The sequence below is a fragment of the Lissotriton helveticus genome, chromosome 10 (genome assembly GCF_964261635.1).
Source record: "Lissotriton helveticus chromosome 10, aLisHel1.1, whole genome shotgun sequence".
Taxonomy (NCBI): domain Eukaryota; kingdom Metazoa; phylum Chordata; class Amphibia; order Caudata; family Salamandridae; genus Lissotriton; species Lissotriton helveticus.
The window spans coordinates 1,194,230,524-1,194,253,712 of record NC_136071.1 but is presented as its reverse complement, the minus strand read 5'-3'; the positions used below and the strand labels follow the sequence as shown (position 1 = coordinate 1,194,253,712).

Here is a 23,189-nt window from a genome sequence, read left to right as displayed (position 1 = left end):
CCACGTAAAATGTTCTTTTTGTATTGTAAAGTACCCAGAGACTTAGCCGTATCAGTATGTTTCTTGATAGTCTGCAAGGCTTCGACAACGTGGCTACCAAATAATTCTTCACCATTGTAAGGAGATCAAGAATTTTCATTTGTATTTCAGGCCTGAATGAGGTGGCTTTGAGCCAACCCTGACGCCTCAAGACGGCCGCTCCTGCTAGCTGCCTGAATCCAGTGGAAGCTACATCCATAGCACAGTCTATCACTTCAGAGGCAGTCCGTTCGCCCTCAAGAAGAATTGTCTTAGCTTCCTCCTTGTCATCTGGTGGAAGTTTGTCCAAAAGTGGTGACAAGTCCGACCACACCTGCCTATTATAACAGCCCAGTAAAGCCAGAGAGTTCGGTGCTCGGACCGTTATAGCTGACATTGTTGAAAAACGCTTGCCAATGTTGTCAAGCTTTCTTCCTTCTTTGTCAGGAGGAGCCGGCAGGGGAGCTGAAGGAGTTTTAGAGCTTTGCAGCGCTGTTTGTGACATTACAGAATCTGATTTTGGATGACCTATTAAACAAGCTGGAGCATCATCTGGAGCTTGATATTTTTTGTCTAGTCTCGGTTACACAGGTGTAACTGTTGCTGGAATTTTCATTATTCTTAGCCCCTCCTTCCATATGTAATCTTTAATAGGCAAATATCTTACTGTGTTCCCATAAGACTCTTTGAAATCATACAGAAAACATTCTTGCCGATGCATAGGCATTGGTAAATCAAAGCGCTTAGCAGCTCTCTCCAGAAGGTTGTGGAAGCCCCCAACATTTTCCGGAGGTGAATCCGCTTGTGGGGGAGATGGAGATGCTGCAGTGGGGATGATGTAGGAATCCCTTTCATCCTGTTGAATCTCTCCTTCCTCTCACTCAACATCCTCATCAGAGGATGTAAACTATTCGACAGGAGGAGCTTCAGTAGGAGGCTGTACCCTAGGAGACTGTTGGAGAACAGGAGAATGAACCTGTTGAATAACAGGCGGAGAAGGCGTAGGAGGCAAAGTCTGATGGATATTCTGCTCTGGCAGAAATCTCCTCTTATAGTCCGCCAGCATAAATTGCAGGTTTGTCATAAGACTTGACGGGATGTACATCATCTCCTGTTAGTGATATTGCTGTTGTAGATGGTATTATTGCCATCCATAACCATCATCTTCATCAGACTCTTCATGATATTTGACATGAAGATCAGATGGGTTCAAGACTGTCCCAAAGAGGCTATCTTCGTCAAAATCTTCGTCCTCATCATCCTCTTCTTCTAAGAACTGTGATGGCAAAAGGGCTTGCATCTGAATAGGCGAGGTTACAGCTGGTATTAACTGCATGCAAATTAGAAATTGTATGTTTTTCCTTCCTCGTCGAGTCACTGCCGGAATCATCTTCATTGACGAAGGCTGCTTTTCTTGCCCTGTGCCGGAATTGTCGTCATCAACGTCAAACTGCCAGCGACAGGGATCTTCGTCGATGGTAAGGCAGATGACACTTCCATCGTCGATGCTGCTTCTCACGTGGATGCCGCCGTCGACAAGGTCTCCGAATACGGGATTGGTGTCGTCGACAGATGGGTCGTCGTCGGAACTTGACTCCTCGACGACGATGAAAATTTCGACAACACGATTTGCTTCGTCGACGGTACAGGTACGTTACCCATTGACGATGTCATCATCTACGATGTCATTGATGCCGCAGAAACAGTCACAGTGTTAATTGAAGATGCCGTCGTTGTTACTAGAATCACCTAAGCTGATGATCTTGTCGTCAACTGTGGTATCGTTGACGGGCTACTCAACTGCGGAGCTGAGGTAGATTTTTTGAAGGTATGCTTCAATTTCATAGGTGGTGTTCTAGGTTCTGAAACTGGTTTCTTGATCTTTAAAACCTTCTTTTCTTCTTGAGAGGCTTTGCTGGTAGATACAGACTATTTTGGAGAGGGCTCAACAAACTTCTTTGATGCTTTTTTAGGTGGCTGCGACAATGAGCCTGCAGGGTCATCTAAAGGTTGATTCTGAGGTGTTCTTGAGGAGGATTTAGATGATGTATCACTCTCCTCATCAGATACCACATTATCTCTCTTTTTCAGTCTCTGAAGCCACAACAGAAGCCTTCCTTCTCGGTCTTTAAGATCGTTAGTAGAAAAGGTACGACATACATTGCACTCCTTTGTGGTCAGGGTATAAATAGTATAAGGAGTCCTTATGCTTATCATGAATATTCAGCTTTTTCTTACTGCAGGTTCCACCGGCTCTAAGTAAACCGTTTTTAGGTGTCTCTGACATGTTGGACTTCGTTTTGAATCACCTTCAAATAATTCCAATGAGTTGGTAGAAAGTTGAAAGGGTGAAAAACTCTCCAAATCTTGAAAAGGGAAGAAAAACTGAGCAGAGCTCGGTGGCGACTCCCTTAGCACAACGTGCGGTATAAAATCTGAGGGACTGGAGCCTATCTCAGGAAGGTTCTACGGGGTGGTCTCTTCTGATTTGTTGAGTTTTAAGTTTGGCCCTTTTTTATTAAACTACAGAAATATGTTATAAAAGATTTTAAGGCCTAGGCCTTATGTTTCTATGTCTATTGAGACAATTATTTTTATAATACCGGGTACTCCCATCTCGACGACGGGGGAGGATTCAAGCATGTGTATCTTTGAAAGTTTGAAAGTAAGGTAATATGACACAGAGGGCTCTCATGTGGATCCCTGACATCTCTACCAGATCTCATGATTAGCACCTGATCACATTATGCGTAAGGTAAGATAATACAAAGAGGGATCTCATGCGGATCCCCGACATCTCTGTCGGAGCTTAAGTTCAGCACTCACTCACATTCAGCGTAAGGTAAGATGGCCCAGAGGGCTCTCTTTTGGATCCCTGACATCTCTACCAGATCTCATGTTTAGGCTTGCTCAGATTCAGCATAAGGTAAGATGACACAAAGAGGGATATTATGGGGATCTTGAAATCTCTGCCAGATCTTATGTTCAGCACTCGCTCACGTTCAGCGTAAGTTAAGATGACACAGAGGGCTCTCATGCGGATCCCTGACATCTCTGCTAGAGATCACTTTAGCACTCACACACATTCAGCGTAAGGTAAGATGACACAAAGAGGGCTCTCATGTGGATTTTGACATCTCTGCTGGATATTACGTTCAGCACTCGCTCACATTCAGCGTAAGGTAAGATGACACAAAGAGGGCTATTATGGGGATCTTGACATCTCTGCCAGATCTCACGTTCAGCACTCGCTCACATTCAGCGTAAGGTAAGATGACACAGAGGGCTCTCATGCGGATCCCTGACATCTCTGCTAGAGCTCACTTTAGCACTCACACACATTCAGCGTAAGGTAAGATGACACAGAGGGATCTCATGCGGATCTTGACATCTCTGCCAGATCTCACGTTTAGCACTCGCTCACATTCAGCGTAAGGTAAGATGACACAGAGGGATCTCATGCGGATCTTGACATCTCGGCCAGATCTCACGTTTAGCACTCGCTCACATTCAGCGTAAGGTAAGATGACACAGAGGGATCTCATGCGGATCTTGACATCTCTGCCAGATCTCACGTTCAGCACTCGCTCACATTCAGCGTAAGGTAAGATGACACAGAGGGCTCTCATGCGGATCTTGACATCTCTGCCGATCTCACGTTTAGCACTCGCTCACATTCAGCGTAAGGTAAGATGACACAAAGAGGGCTCTCATGTGGATTTTGACATCTCTGCTGAATATTACGTTCAGCACTCGCTCACATTCAGCGTAAGGTAAGATGACACAAAGAGGGCTATTATGGGGATCTTGACATCTCTGCCAGATCTCAGGTTCAGCACTCGCTCACATTCAGTGGAAGGTAAGATGACACAGAGGGCTCTCATGCGGATCCCTGACATCTCTGCTAGAGCTCACTTTAGCACTCACAGACATTCAGCGTAAGGTAAGATGACACAGAGGGATCTCATGCGGATCTTGACATCTCTGCCAGATCTCACGTTTAGCACCCACTCACATTCAGCGTAAGGTAAGATGACACAGAGGGGTCTCATGCGGATCTTGACATCTCTGCCAGATCTCACATTCCGCACTCGCTCACATTCAGCGTAAGGTAAGATGACAGAGAGGGCTCTCATGCGGATCTTGACATCTCTGCCAGATCTCACCTTTAGCACTCGCTCACATTCAGTGTAAGGTAAGATGACACAAAGAGGGCTCTCATGTGGATTTTGACATCTCTGCTGGATATTACGTTCAGCACTCGCTCACATTCAGCATAAGGTAAGATGACACAAAGAGGGCTATTATGGGGATCTTCACATCTCTGCCAGATCTAACGTTCAGCACTCGCTCACATTCAGCGTAAGGTAAGATGACACAGAGGGCTCTCATGCGGATCCCTGACATCTCTGCTAGAGCTCACTTTAGCACTCACACACATTCAGCGTAAGGTAAGATGACACAGAGAGATCTCATGCGGATCTTGACATCTCTGCCAGATCTCACGTTTAGCACTCACTCACATTCAGTGTGGTAAATAAATAAATAATACCCTATTTTTGACTAGACTTATAGCATAACAGATAGCTCAATAAAATAAGAGTCAAGATTCGAGGTAGTAGGAGTTTCTGCAGGTTTATTACAGCATAAGGACAGGATCAGAACAACCTGCATGGGAATAGGACAATAAGGCCCGGCAGCTGCCGGGGCTGGGTCTGGGATGAGCGCGCTCACATTCAATAACAAAACATTGACTTATATACATAGCGCAAACACATAGCATTACATTGCAGTAGGCGTAGCAGTGGGTGGAGCAGAAGGCGTGACGCGTAGCAGTCGCGAGAGATAACAGTAAAAAGAGGTGTAACTGGGCGTATACATAGACATGTGGTGCAAACGTAACAGAATATGTCATGAATGGGCGGAAACTTTGGAGGGGGCTCCCTAAGGAGCCGGGACCTCTAACCTAATGGTGCGCGAAAACTGGCAATGACGTGTTACTAGGAGAAGCTGGGGGCTACGAACTCTGTGCTAGGAGCAGAGACTAGAGTCTGAAGGGTCGGAGCGACATGTACCTAAACCCTATCTGGTATCTGATGTTTAGGGAACATGTTGATATAAACTAGAAGTCATGAGGGGAAAAGCTAACTTGATTCTAAGACTGGACCATGCATTATTCTACATGTAGTGCGTGATGAAGAATATTAAATGACCATTAAATACAGTATTTCTCTAACATGGAGACGAGAAGGCTAGACAATGACGGAAACTATTGATGCAGTTCAGTAGCTTAGGAATGCAGAAGGAGGACTGAACTGATAACTGGAACTATAACATACTTTTGGCAGACTCAGAGGCAGAGCCAAGCTGCACCGGGCACTGCGAGGCAGGAAGTAAGTGAAGGGTCGAGGATACAGGTGGGGGCTGTATCACTCCTTAGCGAGGCTTTCAGGAGACAGGAGCTGAATTTGTGGTCTGGGCCCTTTTGAGGCCTAGAAACGGGGATTTTATAATGGAATAACGTGCACACTAAGAAACGTGGCAACATTACTTTACATAGGCCTGATATTCGTAGTATTCACGAAGACTGGAAAATGACATACCAGAGGTGGACACAACTGTAATTGCGTCTTTAATCGGACATGGGGAATAACATATGCATATTGGTCATGCACACATAACATATGATGGATGAAGCGTAGGGACACAGAACATGGCAAAATTTACTTTTCCACATTCCCTCCTTGTCACTACGTTTCCATCAGGAAACATCAATTTTCATGATACCATCTATCATTTCATACAGTACCATTTGCTCGTCTCGAATTGTCTTGGAACGGGATTTAGAACGGGGCTTGGGACTAGGAATACAAGAGGTAGCACACATGCTGCAAATCGCAGGGCCACATTGTATACAGAGGCAGCAGCTTAATATGATCGCTACTGCGATACCTAGAAAGGACAGGACTTTCCATCCCCATGCGGAAATTATATTCCAGAACCAACCGGACCATGTCCAGGTGCCTGGATCTTGATGTAACAGATGGGCAATTTTATGGAGTCTGGTTATAGCTGAATAAACAGACGGCGCGTTATTTGGAATGAAAATGCAGCAACTAGATCCGAGGACTCTACAGGCCCCGCCCCTATCGGCCAGTATGACGTCAAGGACGAGACGATTTTGCAAAACGACAAATCTCATAGCAGATTGTTCTTCGGTTAGGTTACCTAGAGCAGAGGCAGTCTCATCTACTACTGCTTCAAGGGTTCTTGTTAGCCTACGGATTAGCTTACTGTTTACAACTGTGCCTAAATAAGGGAACACACCTTTATCAATATCAATGAATTGCTCTGCAGCAGTTTCAGTATAATCGACAATCGGGAGATTTCTCTTGTGTCTGGTATGTACTAGGAAGGAATTCCTATGATAGTCAGGTGGGGCTAGGAAAACAGGTGGCAGTAGGAAGGCAATGTAACAGGTTCCCTCCCAATCGAGGGGCAGACGGACATATGCAGTTTGACCACAAATAAAATAAGAATGACGTGAAGCTTTGAAAATAGATTTCCCACTGTCACCATATTTGACAACAGTAGTACATTCACTATGACCTATGTGTACAGAACCATAACTACGGACACATAATTCGCCTTTGACAGGTAGTACTGAAATAGCAGGTAAGTCTGGAGTAGTATCAGACTGAACATTCAGGACCATGAAATTCGACGAATAATTACCTAAATTATAAACTTCATTTTCTAGATCTAAACCTGTTCTGTGGGGGAGACCTTGCTTGTCTGGGAAACATGTACTGTTAAGAAAAGACATATCTGTTGAGGATGACGTTAACGTGGACCATGCTCCACACGAACCATTGTGTGAGAATGGATAAGGAAAGAGTGGCAGAACTCCCTTCGGTGTCTGAAAAGGGGGAAGTCGACCACACACCCAACAATTAGTAGCATTGCTGGTCTGGTGTGAATAATGTAACATACGGATAAATGTGTTGTTGCGCATAGCGAGGCAGTAAGAATATTCGTGAGGAGGCAGATCACTAAACGTGTGCTCTACTGTAGCATTAGCAGACATATTTACATGAGGAACTGGAAAACACAGGAAAAGTGCGTAACTAGTGCAGGAAATCATTATGCTGAGAAATAATATGAAACTCAGAAAAACGATACATTTGATTGAACTTTGACTGACTCTCTCACTATGGGGGTCTATTTTATACATGTCAGAAACAGTCTAACCGTTTCACCTAGGGGAGGACTTATACAATCAAACTGACTGACTTATTTTACAAGACCTTAATTTTAGCTTATACTCTTGTTGCGGAGTTTTCTCTAACAAGGGAGGGGTTGTAATAATGTCTTGTGCGGGACAGTCCTTTAAAACAATGTTCTGGCAGTCCTTCGAATCCTGGAAATCCTTGGAAATGTTCTTGGAGACTGATTTCAATGGATTGAAAAGTTTTACATGAGAAAGGTGGACCCACCCCTTCCTGCCTTCCAACTTGACGGCAGTACGGGTGGTCAAGAGGACCTGACGTGGCTCCTTCCAACGTGGTTCCAGCGGACTTGATCTGTCAAAATTTCTGATCATCACAAGGGAGCCTGGAACGATCTCGTGCGGTGCCACCTCGGTATTGTCTGGAAATGCGGCGGCAACCTGTGAACGACATGAGTTGAGGGCAGACATCAAGGAAGCTAGGTAATCTGTCAGCATATTACATGAAACATCGGTAATACTTCGGGGTCTAGGAGTACCCCACATGTTAGGGGGGCGGCCGAATACGACCTCATACGGGGACAGACCTGATCTGGAATGTGCGACCATACGCATATAAAATAAAGCGACTGGCAGAGCTATTAACCAGTCCACACCTTTGTCCTTACAGACTTTTGCAATGCGGATTTTTAGAGTCTGATTATGTCTCTCTACAAGACCGGCTGCTTCAGGATGGCGTACACAATGAAACTTCCACTGGTACCCTAACAAAAGGGAAACGTGCTTCATGAGTTCAGATGAGAATGGCTGGCCGTTATCAGAATATACGACTCTAGGGAGTCCGTATCTAGGGAAAAATTCACGAACCAACTGCTTGGCAGTGGTCGCGGCTGTGTAATCTGGGACTGGATATGCTTCTGTCCACCTGGACAAAGCGCATACAACTACAAGGACATACTTGAAACCTCGACATCGCTCCATCTGAATATAATCCATCTGGAGGACCTCAAAAGGGTGGTCAGGGGGCTGGAAACCACCTTGTTCCACCGGGACACTTTTACCTGGATTAAACTGACAACATATCATACAGGTACGGACTTTCTGCTTGGCTGCAGCTCGTAAATGCTTGTTGAACCAAATGTTCTGGATACTGTCTAACATAGCTTTTTCTCCTAAATGTGCTGGACTATGTGCGGTATTGATAATGACTTGAACCATAGAATCGGGGAGAAACCATGTGGCTCTACCCTTCGTTAACCATCCTTGATCTGTCTGGACCCCTCCTTGTTCGGACCATTTCTTGATTTCATCGGGAGTAGCATGTAACTGTATATCTATGACATCTTGTGTAGGGTCCTTAACTGTCATGCATGTAATCGGATCTGGAGTATGTGTCATATTAACTGGAATGTCTGGAGTCTGTGCTGTAAGCTTGGCTGTACGGTCTGCTAGATCATTACCTTGGGAAATAATGTCAGTGACTTTCGTATGTGCTTTGCATTTCATGATAGCAATAGATGTCGGTAAATGTATGGCATCTAACAGGGCTTGAATAAGGAGACCATGCTGAATCTTGGTTCCATGAGAAGTCATGAAACCTCTCTCCTGCCAGAGCACTCCGAAGTCGTGTACAACTCCGAATGCGTAACGTGAATCTGTGTAAACATTAACTTTCAGGTTCTTGGCATGTATACAGGCTTGTGTCAGAGCGACTAGCTCTGCTGCTTGAGCGGACAGGGTATCAATACGGTGTGTTTCAATAACTTCAGTGTCAGTAGTCACTGCATACGCGGCGACCAGTTCTCCTGTACTAGTTCTCATACATGAACCATCCACATAAAGTGTCAGGTCAGGATCTGGTAACGGAATGTCTGTCAGGTCTTGTCTTGGTTTTGTCGTAATATTAACTACTTCCACACAGTCATGTGGGTCTGGATTTGGATTAACTGATGGTAACAGTGTAGCGGGATTCAGAACGTTGCAGCGTCTAATTTCTATGTGTGGCTGGAACAGTGTCAATTCATAACCTGTTAAACGTGCAATTGTCAAGTGCTGAGTTTGTGTTCGGTTTAAAAGAACTTCTACTGAATGTGGGACTTGTACTGTCAGGGAGTGTCCTAAAACTATGGAATCACTTTGTCTGATAGCTAGTGCTGTGGCTGCAACTGACTTGAGGCACGCAGGCAACGCCTGGGCGACTGGATCTAATGTGCTCGAAAAATAAGCACAGGGCTTGTATTGTCCTGCTTGATCTTGTGTGAGAACAGATAATGCTGTACCTTCGCGTTCAGTAACAAAAAGTGTAAAAGGCTTACTGTAGTTCGGTGTAGCTAGAACTGGAGCTTGACATAGGGCTTTCTTTAACTCATTGAAACTAAGTGTATGTTCAGACGTCCAAGGGAGGACAGTCGATACGGCTGCCTCCTGTGTCGTTAACTGTATCAGTGGCTTGGCTAGAAATGCATACTGGGGAATCCATTGTCTACAATAAGAAGTAAGGCCGATAAAGGCACGTACCTCCTTCTGGGTTCTGGGCTGGGGAAGACTCGCTATTAACTGGATACGGTCTGGTGTCAACTGCCTACCCCTCCTGGACAGCAAGTGTCCTAAGTATACCACTTGCTGGACACAGAATTGAAGCTTCGAAGGTGACACCTTGTGCCCCATCTCGGCTAGAAAATACAGAACTGTAAGTGATGCTCGCTCGCAAGCACGTTCAGAACGGGCAGTGATCAGTAGATCATCGACATACTGGAGCAGGGCAGTGTCAGTTGGCATGTGAATGTTGTCTAGTTGTCTCTTGAGTGCCTGACTGTAAATACTAGGACTTTCTGTGAAACCTTGAGGAGCGCGTGTAAACATATAGCTCCTTCCATTTAAACAGAATCCGAAAAGAAACTGGCTGTCTGGATGAATTGGAACACTAAAAAATGCATTCTTGAGGTCTATGACAGTGAAAAACATGGCTTCGGAATCAATGGCTGTTAACAGGGAAGAAATATCTGGAACAACTGGGTACTGAGGAATAATACATTTATTAAGCTCTCGTAAATCAATCACTAATCGATATACCGGGGGTGCATTCGGATCAGTACGTTTCATGACTGGAATGATCGGAGAATTGCATACATTGGAGTCAGTTTCTACAACTACTCCTTGAGCCATGAGCTCGTCAATAATTTTGGATAAGGCTGCTACAGCCTCAGGTGGCAATCTGTACTGCCTGATTCGTGGTAACACTACACCTGGTTTGAGAGTCACACGATGGGGTGTGATTTGCATGTAACCTACATCAGTTGGACCTTGCGCCCATAAATGCTGTGGAACATTAGACAATCTTGAATCAAAATCTCGTAACACATAGTGACCCTTAAAGTCACGTAGGAACAGACGTATTCCCTCTGGGGAACAGCAAATAACTGCACCTAACTCTTTCAGTGTCTTAATACCTAATAGATTTTCTGGACATGACTTAGTAAGTAACAGGTCAGTAGTGCGGGACAATGGACCTACTTCTAGAGTAAGTGGCTTAGATATCTCATTAACGATGGGTTTTCCTGAAAATCCAAGGGAAACATTTCTTGAGCCTGAGAGCGGAGCCCCTGGAACTTCGGCATGACTAATTGTGGTCCTACTTGCCCCTGTATCGATCAAAAACTTTCTGTCTTTCCCTAATACTTGACTGTGAACATAGGGACCTTCTTGATCTACAGGTATCTCGATGAGAGGCAAGCCTACCTCCCTCTCTAGGCTGTTTCATGAATATGACTGGTACTCTGGATACTCGGACTGTGCATACTGGTACATCTGTGATGTAACGTGCTGTGTTGCAGCAATAGGCTGCGGTGCGGAAACTGTCTGTTGTGTATTCTGTAGCTGAGGAGTCTGTGAAACTTGTTCTTGTCTAGGCGGACGTGGTCTTTCTTTAGTCTTACCAGTAGCTATGTTGTGTTTCAGAACTGCACACTCGTTTATAAAATGACCTGGCTGTTTACAATAATTGCAGTTCCCTTTAACGGGAGCTGCAGGATGACTGGCTTGATTCGGACCCCTCTTCTGACTGTCTTGAGGAACAGATTGTGCAACTAGCACTTTCATTTTCGTGTCTTTCATACGTTTTCTCTCGTGTTCTTGCTCTTCCCTGATTCTATTCTGGTGGTACTGGAGCATCTGGAGCATCTGGGACGGAGTATTTGCTTGCCAGGTGCTTTCGACTTTCAAAACTCGATTTTTAATTTGCGGACTTGAATTCTCGACTAATTTAGTAACGAAAAGGTGAGGGTATGACTCACTACTTGTCTTGAGACCACTGTTGATACTGAAACATTTCTCAAATCTAGAATAAAAATCACTAATATCTTCATCTTGTTTCTGTTTACAGGCTGAGATTGCATCCCAGTCTTCTTTCCTAGTTGTCAATAATCTGGGTAAAACTTGAATCAATAATTCTGGTAAATCTTTACATTTATCTCCAAGACCGGTACCTGGTACTCGTGCCTTGTCTTCAGCTTCTAGAGCTGCCCAATCGATCTTTTTCTCTCCCACCTCCCATTCTTTTTCCTTTAACTTTTCATACACGCCTGCGGGTAACAGGACCTTTAACATTTTAATGATATCTGGGTAAGTGTATTCTCCCATACGGAGCATGTCTTTTAATTCTCTATGGAACCCTGCTGGATCTTTGTCATGACAGGGAATTAATTTCTTCATTTCAAGAAGTTCCATCTTTGAAATCGGAGTGTATACAAACACTCGTTGCATTACGCCACCCGCCCCTTGGACTGGGTGGACTTCTCGTAACGGATTCTGTCTGTCTATGTAAAATGATTTATTTTCTGGGGGTGAGACATGAACAAAATGCGGATTCAAAAACGTTCTATACTTGTGACGCTGTTCTAGAATGACACTAACTAAATCGGTACCTAGACCTCTCCATCTATACTGGAGTAACTCGTTCAGGATATCGTGCAGCGGGCCTGGATCAGAATGTTGACCCTCATACAGAGTAATGAGGTGCTGGATCATATACATACCCACCAGTCGTTGCTCGGCTGGGGGCAGTTTCAGAAACACTTGTGCCACTATTTCGTCTGGAAAAGTGGTAGAATCAGTAATCCATCGGACTGCTGATCGGGCTAGTTCTTGTTCATGTATAGTACTTAGTTCACTGTAACCGACTCGTGATTTCAGAATGTGATCGGTAGCTTGAAATACTTGTTCTAGGGAACCTTGTTCTGGTGCTAGATGTTGAAAAATAGACTTGGGTTCTAGACGTAAATGGCGATCTGGAAATCTGGATTTTCCTACATACGCTATTCTGGCGGGATTCTCGTTCTCTTCCTCTTCAGGATCAGAGATACTTTCTTTCTCACTTACTTGTGCTGCTTTACGCTGGTCGTGTAACCTTATTATTTCTTTACGAATTTTCTTGTACATACTCTCCATGGCACTGACGGTCTTGTGCTTACCCTCGGCTATATTATCACTCCACCTTGTCAGGATTCTCATTTCGGCGGGATCTTTAGACGGGTAATCTTGTTCTCTTATTAAACAATTGATCAGGAACTTTAATATCATGAGCTGAATCTCGGCTTTCCTTTGAGACATAATTTCGCCAATACTTTCTGGATCATCCCCTGTACGGATGAAACGATATATTCTGTCTAGATCTTCTTTCATATTCGGCAAGGTGACTAGATACTCGGTCACTCTCCTTACACGTAAGGAATATAAAACCATAGTATATTCGCCTGGAACTGGATCATAGACACATTCGTTAAGGGCTTGCCTGATTTCTGTGACAGACTTATTACTTTTAGGAGTACGCTGTGATGCTTGAGCATGTAATTCGAGTGCCGATAAACGCTTGTGTGGCGGCGGGGTTTGAGGAGTAGCTCCTCCTGCGGCCCCTAGACTAGAGTCGTCTACTGAGGCTCTACGTCCTGGCAGAGTGGGAAATGGAACTGTAGGCTGGACCGGGGGTACCGTAACAGGTACTCCGGTGTCTGGAGAAGCGGGAAGTGCCTGATTTACAGGGACTGGCGGAGCACGAACAGGATTTGCATATTCGGGGACTGTGTCGTCCAAATAGGACGAAATAAAAATATCAGCTGCGGTCGGTTTGTGACGTAGCTTGGTCGGAATTAATGGCGGCGGGAAATTACTGGGTGCCTCTGGGGTCGCTTTTGGCAGGCCTTCGGCAAGGAGAGGATACATACCCTTAATAAGGGCATGCCTCTGTCTGTCTGACTGTTCGGCTTTGACTTGTTCACCTATCTCGATTAATTCTCTTTCTTGGGCTCGTTCTTGGGATTCTCTACTTAACTCTGACTTTCTGACTTCCTTTTCCGTTCTTTTATGAGCTTCCTTGCGCCATAACTCGATGGCATCTTTCTGTGACTGTCTGGCTTTCTTTTTCCATAATGCTTCTTCTACTCGCATGATACATTCGGCATCCCATGTACCCGATACGGGCCATCTATACTTTTCTTCTAACTGTTTGGTATACTCTACCCATAAATCTAGATACATTATGGCGCTTATGCCATGTTTCTGATACATAAAATGGCCTGGACTGTCCCTAGGCGGGACAGGAACTGCTTCCTCTAACAGACCCTTTCTAGTTTTTAACTGACGTAACTTGGAAAAGAGCGGCATTCTAAACTTGAATCGGAACACAATACAATACACGAAAAACAATAACAATTGGGAAAACAATTCAGGCATACCACGACATTGGAAATACATTAAACCATATCATAACATAACAGTTCGAACAGAATACTACCTGAAAATACTGAAAACAGAAACAGAACAGAATTCTCGAGAACGGAACAGACTAGAGTTACTGGATGCACTGCTGCAACAGTACGGAACATACCGGTCCCATAAAGGAACGCATCAAGACCCGTATCCACCTAGGTGAACACTTCGTTTGTGGGCTTGGGTACCACCAACCCACGGACCAGGAGTCAATTTAGATTGGTCCTGTCTAGATACTACCCCAGCAATGGTACTCACCGGGCAGCACGGAACGGAAAACCTCGAACGGGACTGGACTACGACGGACTTCGGACTTCGGACTTCAGTTACGGGTGGGCCTCCGGATACCTCGGACCTTGGACTCTCGGCTTGGGCTCTGGTCGGGACTCGCCGCGTTCCTCCACCGTCTCGTTTGGATGCTGGACCGCCTCCTCCGTCTCCTCCGTGGGCCTGAGGGATACCTGGAGCAGAAATATCTGCCAGTGCACGGTATGGTTCCGTCACGACTGCAGAGGGTCAGGGGGTCGGCGTGGCTTCACCGACGCGTGGGGAAAGGGCAAGTCCCTGTTCGGGCGCCATTATGTGGTAAATAAATAAATAATACCCTATTTTTGACTAGACTTATAGCATAACAGATAGCTCAATAAAATAAGAGTCAAGATTCGAGGTAGTAGGAGTTTCTGCAGGTTTATTACAGCATAAGGACAGGATCAGAACAACCTGCATGGGAATAGGACAATAAGGCCCGGCAGCTGCCGGGGCTGGGTCTGGGATGAGCGCGCTCACATTCAATAACAAAACATTGACTTATATACATAGCGCAAACACATAGCATTACATTGCAGTAGGCGTAGCAGTGGGTGGAGCAGAAGGCGTGACGCGTAGCAGTCGCGAGAGATAACAGTAAAAAGAGGTGTAACTGGGCGTATACATAGACATGTGGTGCAAACGTAACAGAATATGTCATGAATGGGCGGAAACTTTGGAGGGGGCTCCCTAAGGAGCCGGGACCTCTAACCTAATGGTGCGCGAAAACTGGCAATGACGTGTTACTAGGAGAAGCTGGGGGCTACGAACTCTGTGCTAGGAGCAGAGACTAGAGTCTGAAGGGTCGGAGCGACATGTACCTAAACCCTATCTGGTATCTGATGTTTAGGGAACATGTTGATATAAACTAGAAGTCATGAGGGGAAAAGCTAACTTGATTCTAAGACTGGACCATGCATTATTCTACATGTAGTGCGTGATGAAGAATATTAAATGACCATTAAATACAGTATTTCTCTAACATGGAGACGAGAAGGCTAGACAATGACGGAAACTATTGATGCAGTTCAGTAGCTTAGGAATGCAGAAGGAGGACTGAACTGATAACTGGAACTATAACATACTTTTGGCAGACTCAGAGGCAGAGCCAAGCTGCACCGGGCACTGCGAGGCAGGAAGTAAGTGAAGGGTCGAGGATACAGGTGGGGGCTGTATCACTCCTTAGCGAGGCTTTCAGGAGACAGGAGCTGAATTTGTGGTCTGGGCCCTTTTGAGGCCTAGAAACGGGGATTTTATAATGGAATAACGTGCACACTAAGAAACGTGGCAACATTACTTTACATAGGCCTGATATTCGTAGTATTCACGAAGACTGGAAAATGACATACCAGAGGTGGACACAACTGTAATTGCGTCTTTAATCGGACATGGGGAATAACATATGCATATTGGTCATGCACACATAACATATGATGGATGAAGCGTAGGGACACAGAACATGGCAAAATTCTCACGTTTAGCACTCACTCACATTCAGCGTAAGGTAAGATGACACAGAGGGCTCTCATGCGGATCTTGACATCTCTGCTAGAGCTCACTTTAGCACTCACACACATTCAGCGTATGGTAAGATGACACAGAGGGCTCTCAGGTGGATTTTGACATCTCTGCCAGATCTCACGGTCCGCACTCGCTCACATTCAGCGTAAGGTAAGATGACACAGAGGGATCTCATGCAGATCTTGACATCTCTGCCAGATCTCACGTTCAGCACTCGCTCACATTCAGTGTAAGGTAAGATGACACAGAGGGCTCTCATGCGGATCTTGACATCTCTGCCAGATCTTACGTTTAGCACTCGCTCACATTCAGCGTAAGGTAAGATGACACAGAGGGATCTCATGCGGATCTTGACATGACTGCCAGATCTCACGTTCAGCACTCGTTCACATTCAGTGTAAGGTAAGATGACACAGAGGGATCTCAAGCGGATCTTGACATCTCTGCCAGATCTCAAGTTCAGCACTCGCTCACATTCAGTGTAAGGTAAGATGACACAGAGGGCTCTCATGCGGATCTTGATATCTCTGCCAGATCTCACATTCAGCACTCGCTCCCATTCAGCGTAAGGTAAGATGACACAGAGAGCTCTCCAGCGGATCTTGACATGACTGACAGATCTCACATTCAGCACTCGCTCTCATTCAGCGTCAGGTAAGATGACACAGAGGGATCTCCAGCGGATCTTGACATGACTGCCAGATCTCACGTTCAGCACTCACTCACATTCAGCGTAAGGTAAGATGACACAGAGGGCTCTCATGCGGATCTTGACATGTCTGCCAGATGTCACGTTCAGCACTCGCTCCCATTCAGCGTCAGGTAAGATGACACAGCTGGATCTCATGCGGATCTTGACATCTCTGCCAGATCTCACGTTCAGCACGCGCTCACATTCAGCATAAGGTAAGATGATGCAAAGATGGATCACACAGGGATCCCTGACATCTCTGCCAGAGCTCACGTTTAGCACTCGCTCACATTCAGCGTAAGGTAAGATGATGCAAAGATGGATCACATAGGGACCCCTGACATCTCTGCCAGAGCTCACGTTCAGCACTCGCTCACATTCAGCGTAAGGTAAGATGACACAGAGGGCTCTCATGCGGATCCCTGACATCTCTGCCAGAGCTCACGTTTAGCACTCGCTCACATTCAGCGTAAGGTAAGATGACACAGAGGGATCTCATGTCAGCTACTGAGTTGCGGAATCCCACTGAATTATTTGCGAAATGACCCTTGTGTAAAGTAATGTGATGTACGTACACAATGATATTTACAATGAATGGAGGATAAACATCATTAGCGTGGAGGTGATGCCACTGATGACAGGAGTATGAAAGGAGGGGGCGGACGAAGTTCAAAATGGAGCGATTTGAAATAAAACTAAATATCTACATATTAAAAGATAATTGGAAAAATGTAAATACATTGTATATTCCAGCCCATGTAACGTGAGCCCTCAGTACCTTGCAGGTGTGTAAACAGTCTCTAATCTACTTTACGTTATGAATGGACTTGCACATGCTCACACAAGAGGGAGGACAGAAAATAACTGGGTACTGAAAGAGGGAAAAGGCACTGTCCCAGAAGCACAAGTCAGTGTCCACACCTCACTAGAGTACAGAGGGATTCTAGCATCCAGAAAAGAAGGATGGCAGATGTACAACGTTGGAGGACACAGAAAAGACCCAGCTACTGTGAGACAGAAAGAGGGAAGAGGCACTGCCCCAGGACCACAGGGCAGTGTCCACACAGCACTAGAGTACCGAGGGATTCTGGCTACATTCAGAAAAGGAAGGCAGGATGTACAAGGTTGGAGGACAAATAAAATACCCAGATAATGTGAGGCTGAAAGAGGGAAAAGGCACTGTGCCAGGAGCTCAGGGCAGTGTCCACACACCACTAGAATACAGTGGGATTCTGGCTTATTTCCAAGAACGACGGAGGGATGTACAAGGTTGGAAGACACAAAAAAAGACTCATCTACTGTGAGACTGAAAGAGGGAAGGGGTACTAAGACAGGAGCACAGGGCAGTGTCCACACATCACTGCAATACAGAGGGATTCTGGCTTCTCTCAGAGAAGGGCAGAATGATGCACAAGGTTGCAAGACACAGAAAATATCCAGCTAATGTGAGACTGAAAGAGGGAAGGGGCACTACCCCATGACCAAAAGGCAGTGTCCACAAATCACTAGATTATAGTGGGATTCTGGCTTCTTCCAAAGAAGGATGGAAGGATGTAAAAGGTTGCAAGACACAGAAAAGACCCAGCTAATGTGAGACTGGAAGAGGGAAGGGGCACTGCCCCAGGACCACAAGGCGGTGTCCACAAATCACTAGATTATAGTGGGATTCTGGCTTCTTCCAAAGAAGGATTGAAGGATGTAAAAGGTTGCAAGACACAGAAAAGACCCAGCTAATGTGAGACTGGAAGAGGGAAGGGGCACTGCCCCAGGACCACAAGGCGGTGTCCACACATTACTAGAATACAGAGGGATTCTGGCTTATTTCAAAGAATGACGACAGGAGGCTGAACATGGTTGGAAGACACAGAAAAGACTCAGCTACTGTGAGACTGGAAGAAGGAAAAGGCACTGTGCCAGGAGCACAGGGCAGTGTCCACACATCACTAGAGTGCAAAGCGGTTTTGGCATCTTTCCTCTCCATGGGCAAAGTCAACAGTCTGGGAAGTGGCACTAATAACAAGACTCTCCTGTGCCTCGTAAGTCATCGTTCATGACCCTCACGCTCTGAAAGGCTTGAGGCAGCAACCCTTGATAAAGGCTGACAACACCTTGTGTGTTAGAACAGTTCAAGATATTGGCAGCAAAATGACTTCTCAAGTTTTTCATAAGTCAAAGATTTGCTGATGGACAACATACGGATGTCTAAGGGACTCTATCTAGCAACAAAGTGTATAAAGCAGCAACAGATTCAAGTTTGGCTTATCCAATACAATACAACAGTAGAACTGAAAAGCTGAGCCACAAAGTCAGGAAGTGATATCTTTTACATGGATTCACATCAGGACTATGGTCAGCCAGGAAAAGTAGTGCATGCAGATGCCTTGAAACAGGGCGCACCTACACCATTTGCTTGGGCACCCTTCATGGCAGACTAAGGTAACATAAGATATTGTGTGTCTTAACCTTTCTAGGACCCATTTCTCATCTCACCCTTTCAAAAAGACATAATTTCCCTGTAGAGTGATGTGCACGAGGCTGGATGAGACTCACCTACAACGCAGAGGATTCGAACCTTCCTCTTCCTGCCGGACTTCCACACAAAGGCCATTTCTAGGAGCCGCTCATCTCCAGGGCCAAACAAGTCCCTCTGCAGCAGGGTCCAGACACTGCTCATCACAAGCTGCACAAAACAAGGAAGACACCATGAGTCCGCTATGCAGTACCTTCTGCACAGGAGAGTGCAGTCATGGGGCAGGTTAAGCGGGTTCAGAAAACAGAGGGTGGTTGAGAACGGGGCCAGAGAAATACGAACATAGATTTGGAGAACACAGGATGTAATATGATTTTTAGGCCACATACTGACCAGTGGTCATGTCGTAAACTTGATCGCCTTGTGCAAGCGGCCATACTTTGCACAAATCAACAACCTACTTACAGATAACCTCTTTAAAGGGCGAGTCTTCCTCTTGCTATTCCCAGTCCTCATTTCACAAGATGCCACAATATTCCAGAGACAGAAGCCCTACTTGCTTCACCCTAATTTTGTGTAGATCTATAAAATATTCACCCCCTCCATGGCCCTTTAAGTCCTGTTTTGTCTGAATTGACCCTTGAGCAGAACCCAAAAAGGAGAAAGAGGTCGTAATACAGTGACAGGAGCTTGCTAGGGCTGTGATGAAAAATAGTTGACTAAATTCAATGTTATTAGTTTTGATCGTAGGTCTAAATAAAATAAAAACATGTAGTACATTGACAATTGTATATACTTAAAAACAATTCTTGGATAAAAAAAGAGAAATAGCAAAAACGTGTTTTAAGAAACTCTGAATATTAAAACATTGGCTTAAATAATTTGGGAGTTAGATTAAACGTAATGCCTCTGCAGCAGTTTTGTATCGTTCATACACATTTGTCCTAAATTACTAATTAATAGGGATTTTAGTGCAGGACAAATTAAAATGATGGCGCTGGTTCACGAAGCTAACTTACTCTTTTGAGCAAGTTACACCTTTGAGTAGGTGTATTACTTTTTGGTTATTCCAAAAACCTGACTGTAAATGTATTCCAAAAGTGTAACTTACATGTCTCCAACAGTCAGTCAGTCAGTCAAAACCACTTTATTCGATTAATTAAAATCATAAAAGTATACTAAAACATGTTAAATACATATTAAAAACAGTATAAAAGGTCAGATTAATACAATTAAATTCATGATTCCCTTTCCATACAAATCCCACTCTCGATAATTCATATACAAAATACAGTTAAAAAAAAAAAAAATTTGCAACATTAAAAATTCAATCTTAATCTCCTAATTCTTACAGCAGCTGTCAAAAAACTAGCAATACAATACATAATGACAGGGGTTTCCAACATTAACAAAAATAGCAGGGCAGGTTTATACTGAGAAAAACTCATCTCTTTCAGCAAAGGTTTGACATATCGCTTACGGGGTTCAGAAAACCAAGGACAAAAAAATAGGAAATGCGCAGTATCCTGAATAGACTTGTCATCACATTTACATGGGGTAGAATCCTCTAACTTACACCAGATTTTCATATCCCATAAGACTGTAGGAATTTGATTGAAACGGAATTTTGTCAGCAACCATCTATGGAAAAAGTTTGTTACCACTGACAAATAAGGCGCCAACTCAGGAGTGGTAGTTATCATTACATGACTCCTCACTGAGGATTTACCCAGTTCCTTCGCCTCTCGCTCCGCGTCACAGTGCTTAATGAAATTGATCTTCACCCATACTAGATCTTCTTTACATAGGGATTCCGGTCTTTCAAAAATCTCAGAGCGTCCTAGCATTGCAGCCACATTCTCTACATATGACAACCACTGGATATCCCTCACGTGATCTAGTTTCATACAGTCTTTAATGATTATATGATTCAAACTAAGATTCTGGTTTAACCAGAGTTTTATCCATAACATTATGGGTGCTAATTTTAGCATATCAGTAATAAATCCCACCCCTAATTCAAGGTGTAGGGGATAGGTCGCTGTTTGTTGGGGCAGACCAAGCAATGATCGTAGGAATTTATTTTCTTCCACTTGGATGCAATCTGTTTTTGTGTATCCCCAAATTGCTGCCCCATATCGTGCTATAGAAACTGATTTGGCTTTATAAATAGCCAGAATAGCCTCTGTGGGTTTCCCCCCCAAGTCTTTTTGCAAACCCCAATACTGCGGAAGCAGAACTTCTAACCGCATTTGCCTTGGGGAGGTTACCTGCGGAACCCAGGTTCCCCTTTGATCAAACACTACACCTAAGTAGGTAAAAACCTTTACACCGGAGATAACTTCACTGCCACAGAAGAATGTTTTTTCTTTGCTTTTAGAACAACCCACTGACATTGTATGCGATTTGGCACTATTAATGACCAAGTCCAGATTGGACATAAAGGATCCAAAAGAATCTAGGAGTTTTTGTAGGGCAATCGGGGTCCTGGCTATCAGCACCGCATCGTCGGCGTAGAGGAGCACCGGGATTGGCCCCCCCCCCCCCATGCACGGTATGTCCTGAGTTACAGCTGTTAAGTTGTCCTCCCACGAATTCACGTACAACGTGAACAGCATTGGGGCCAAAATACAGCCCTGGCGTACCCCTCGTCGGGACCTAAAGTTTGCTGTACGCTTCCCGTCGGTAGTCATCCTAATGGAGGCATTTAGATCTTTATGCAGCTCCGCCAGGAAGTATACCAAGGAGGAATCAAGGCCCATTGTCAGGAGCATAGTCCACAGCTATGATCTATTAACTAGATCAAAAGCTGTGGATAGGTCCATAAAGCCTAGGAATATAGATCCCCTTTTAGCCCTCGTGTACTTTGATATTATCAGGTGGAGGTTAAGACATTGGTCCTCTGTGCTCCTCCCCGCTCTGAAGCCATATTGTACATCCGTCAGGATATTATTCCTGGTAGCCCAAGCTGTTATTCTGGCTAGTACAACTTTTCCTAAGATCTTAACAGAGGAGTCCAATAATGATATGGGCCTATAGCATCTTGGATCTCCCCTCTGGCCTTTTTTAAACACGGGGATTATGGTAGCTCTGGACCAAGATTTCGGAAATCCCACAACAGTTGAAACATTAAAAACTTTAGATAAAATATCTGCCCAATAAAACGGGTTAGCCTTAAACATATTCGAAGGAACCCCATCGGGTCCAGGTGCCTTTTGACCTGCGCTACTCTTGATTGCTTCAATAACTTCAATTATGTTGAAGTTTACTGGCACTATGGGAAATTCTGAAGCAGGAAGCTCAAAGAGCTCCTGCTCCATGTTGCTTCCATAACTTTTTTCAAAATGGTTAAGCCAGTCGTCCTCAGGGATATTAAGTTCCAGTTCCACGTTTTGATCACGTGCAAATAGTGGGGTATTTATTATTGACCAGAACTTCGAGCTATTTTTTAAGGTAGCTTTATCCATGAGCTCCACCCAGGCTTCCCTTTTTAGATCATGTTTACGTGCTTGGGTTGCCCTGGAATAGTCCTTTCTCAGCTGCCGCACTAAGGCTATGTCCCTTGGGCAGGTATTAAGTGCTTTTTTTAGGCGGTTGTGAGCTTTACTACAAGTAGTGTCAAACCAACCTAATGCCGGTCTATTTTTCCCTCCCTGACCTTTGCATGTTAAATTCAGGGATACTATATGGCAAATGTCTTCAAATGAGGTTAGAACCTCCTCTCCTTTTGAAAGGGGATTAACACAGATGTTCAATTGTTCTGTAGCCTCAGTGGTTATGGTGAGAAAAAAATCATCTGGTACTACCTGTCCCCACTTGATCCTCCTCCCCTGGTCTTTGGTCTTAATTGATAAAACAACCTGAGATGTATCAGTAGAATTCATAAGGGAGAAGCCATTTACTAGCTCCATCCCCACGGGGTTATGGTCGCTCGCTGGCATCGGTACAGCGTTGTAAGAAATCACGAATTTAAGAAGACCTAACGATAAAAATATATAATCAATTATTGAATCACAGTCCCTTCCAGTATACGTAGATACCCTAGTATTTTTGTCAAAAAATTCTGCCTCATATAAATCATTGGTTGCCAATAGATTTTCCATAACCACCCCCTTCTGACTGTGTTCAAAATGCGGGGGGGAAATACTGTCAGGGGCATCTGAGTCAATTAGGTCACAATTTACACATAAATG

At 44.6% G+C, this 23,189-nt stretch overlaps 1 protein-coding gene across 7 annotated transcripts in view; it reads right to left on the bottom strand.

Moving 5' to 3' along the window:
* LOC144784933 (exocyst complex component 1-like) overlaps positions 1 to 23,189 on the bottom strand; it is a 1,012,560-nt gene that overhangs the window by 571,282 nt on the left and 418,089 nt on the right. For all 7 annotated transcript variants that reach the window (XM_078664046.1, XM_078664044.1, XM_078664045.1 and 4 more), the window contains exon 4: positions 19,077 to 19,206. In XM_078664046.1, the coding sequence (XP_078520172.1) occupies positions 19,077 to 19,206 (130 nt within the window). The remainder of the gene's footprint in view (positions 1 to 19,076; positions 19,207 to 23,189) is intronic.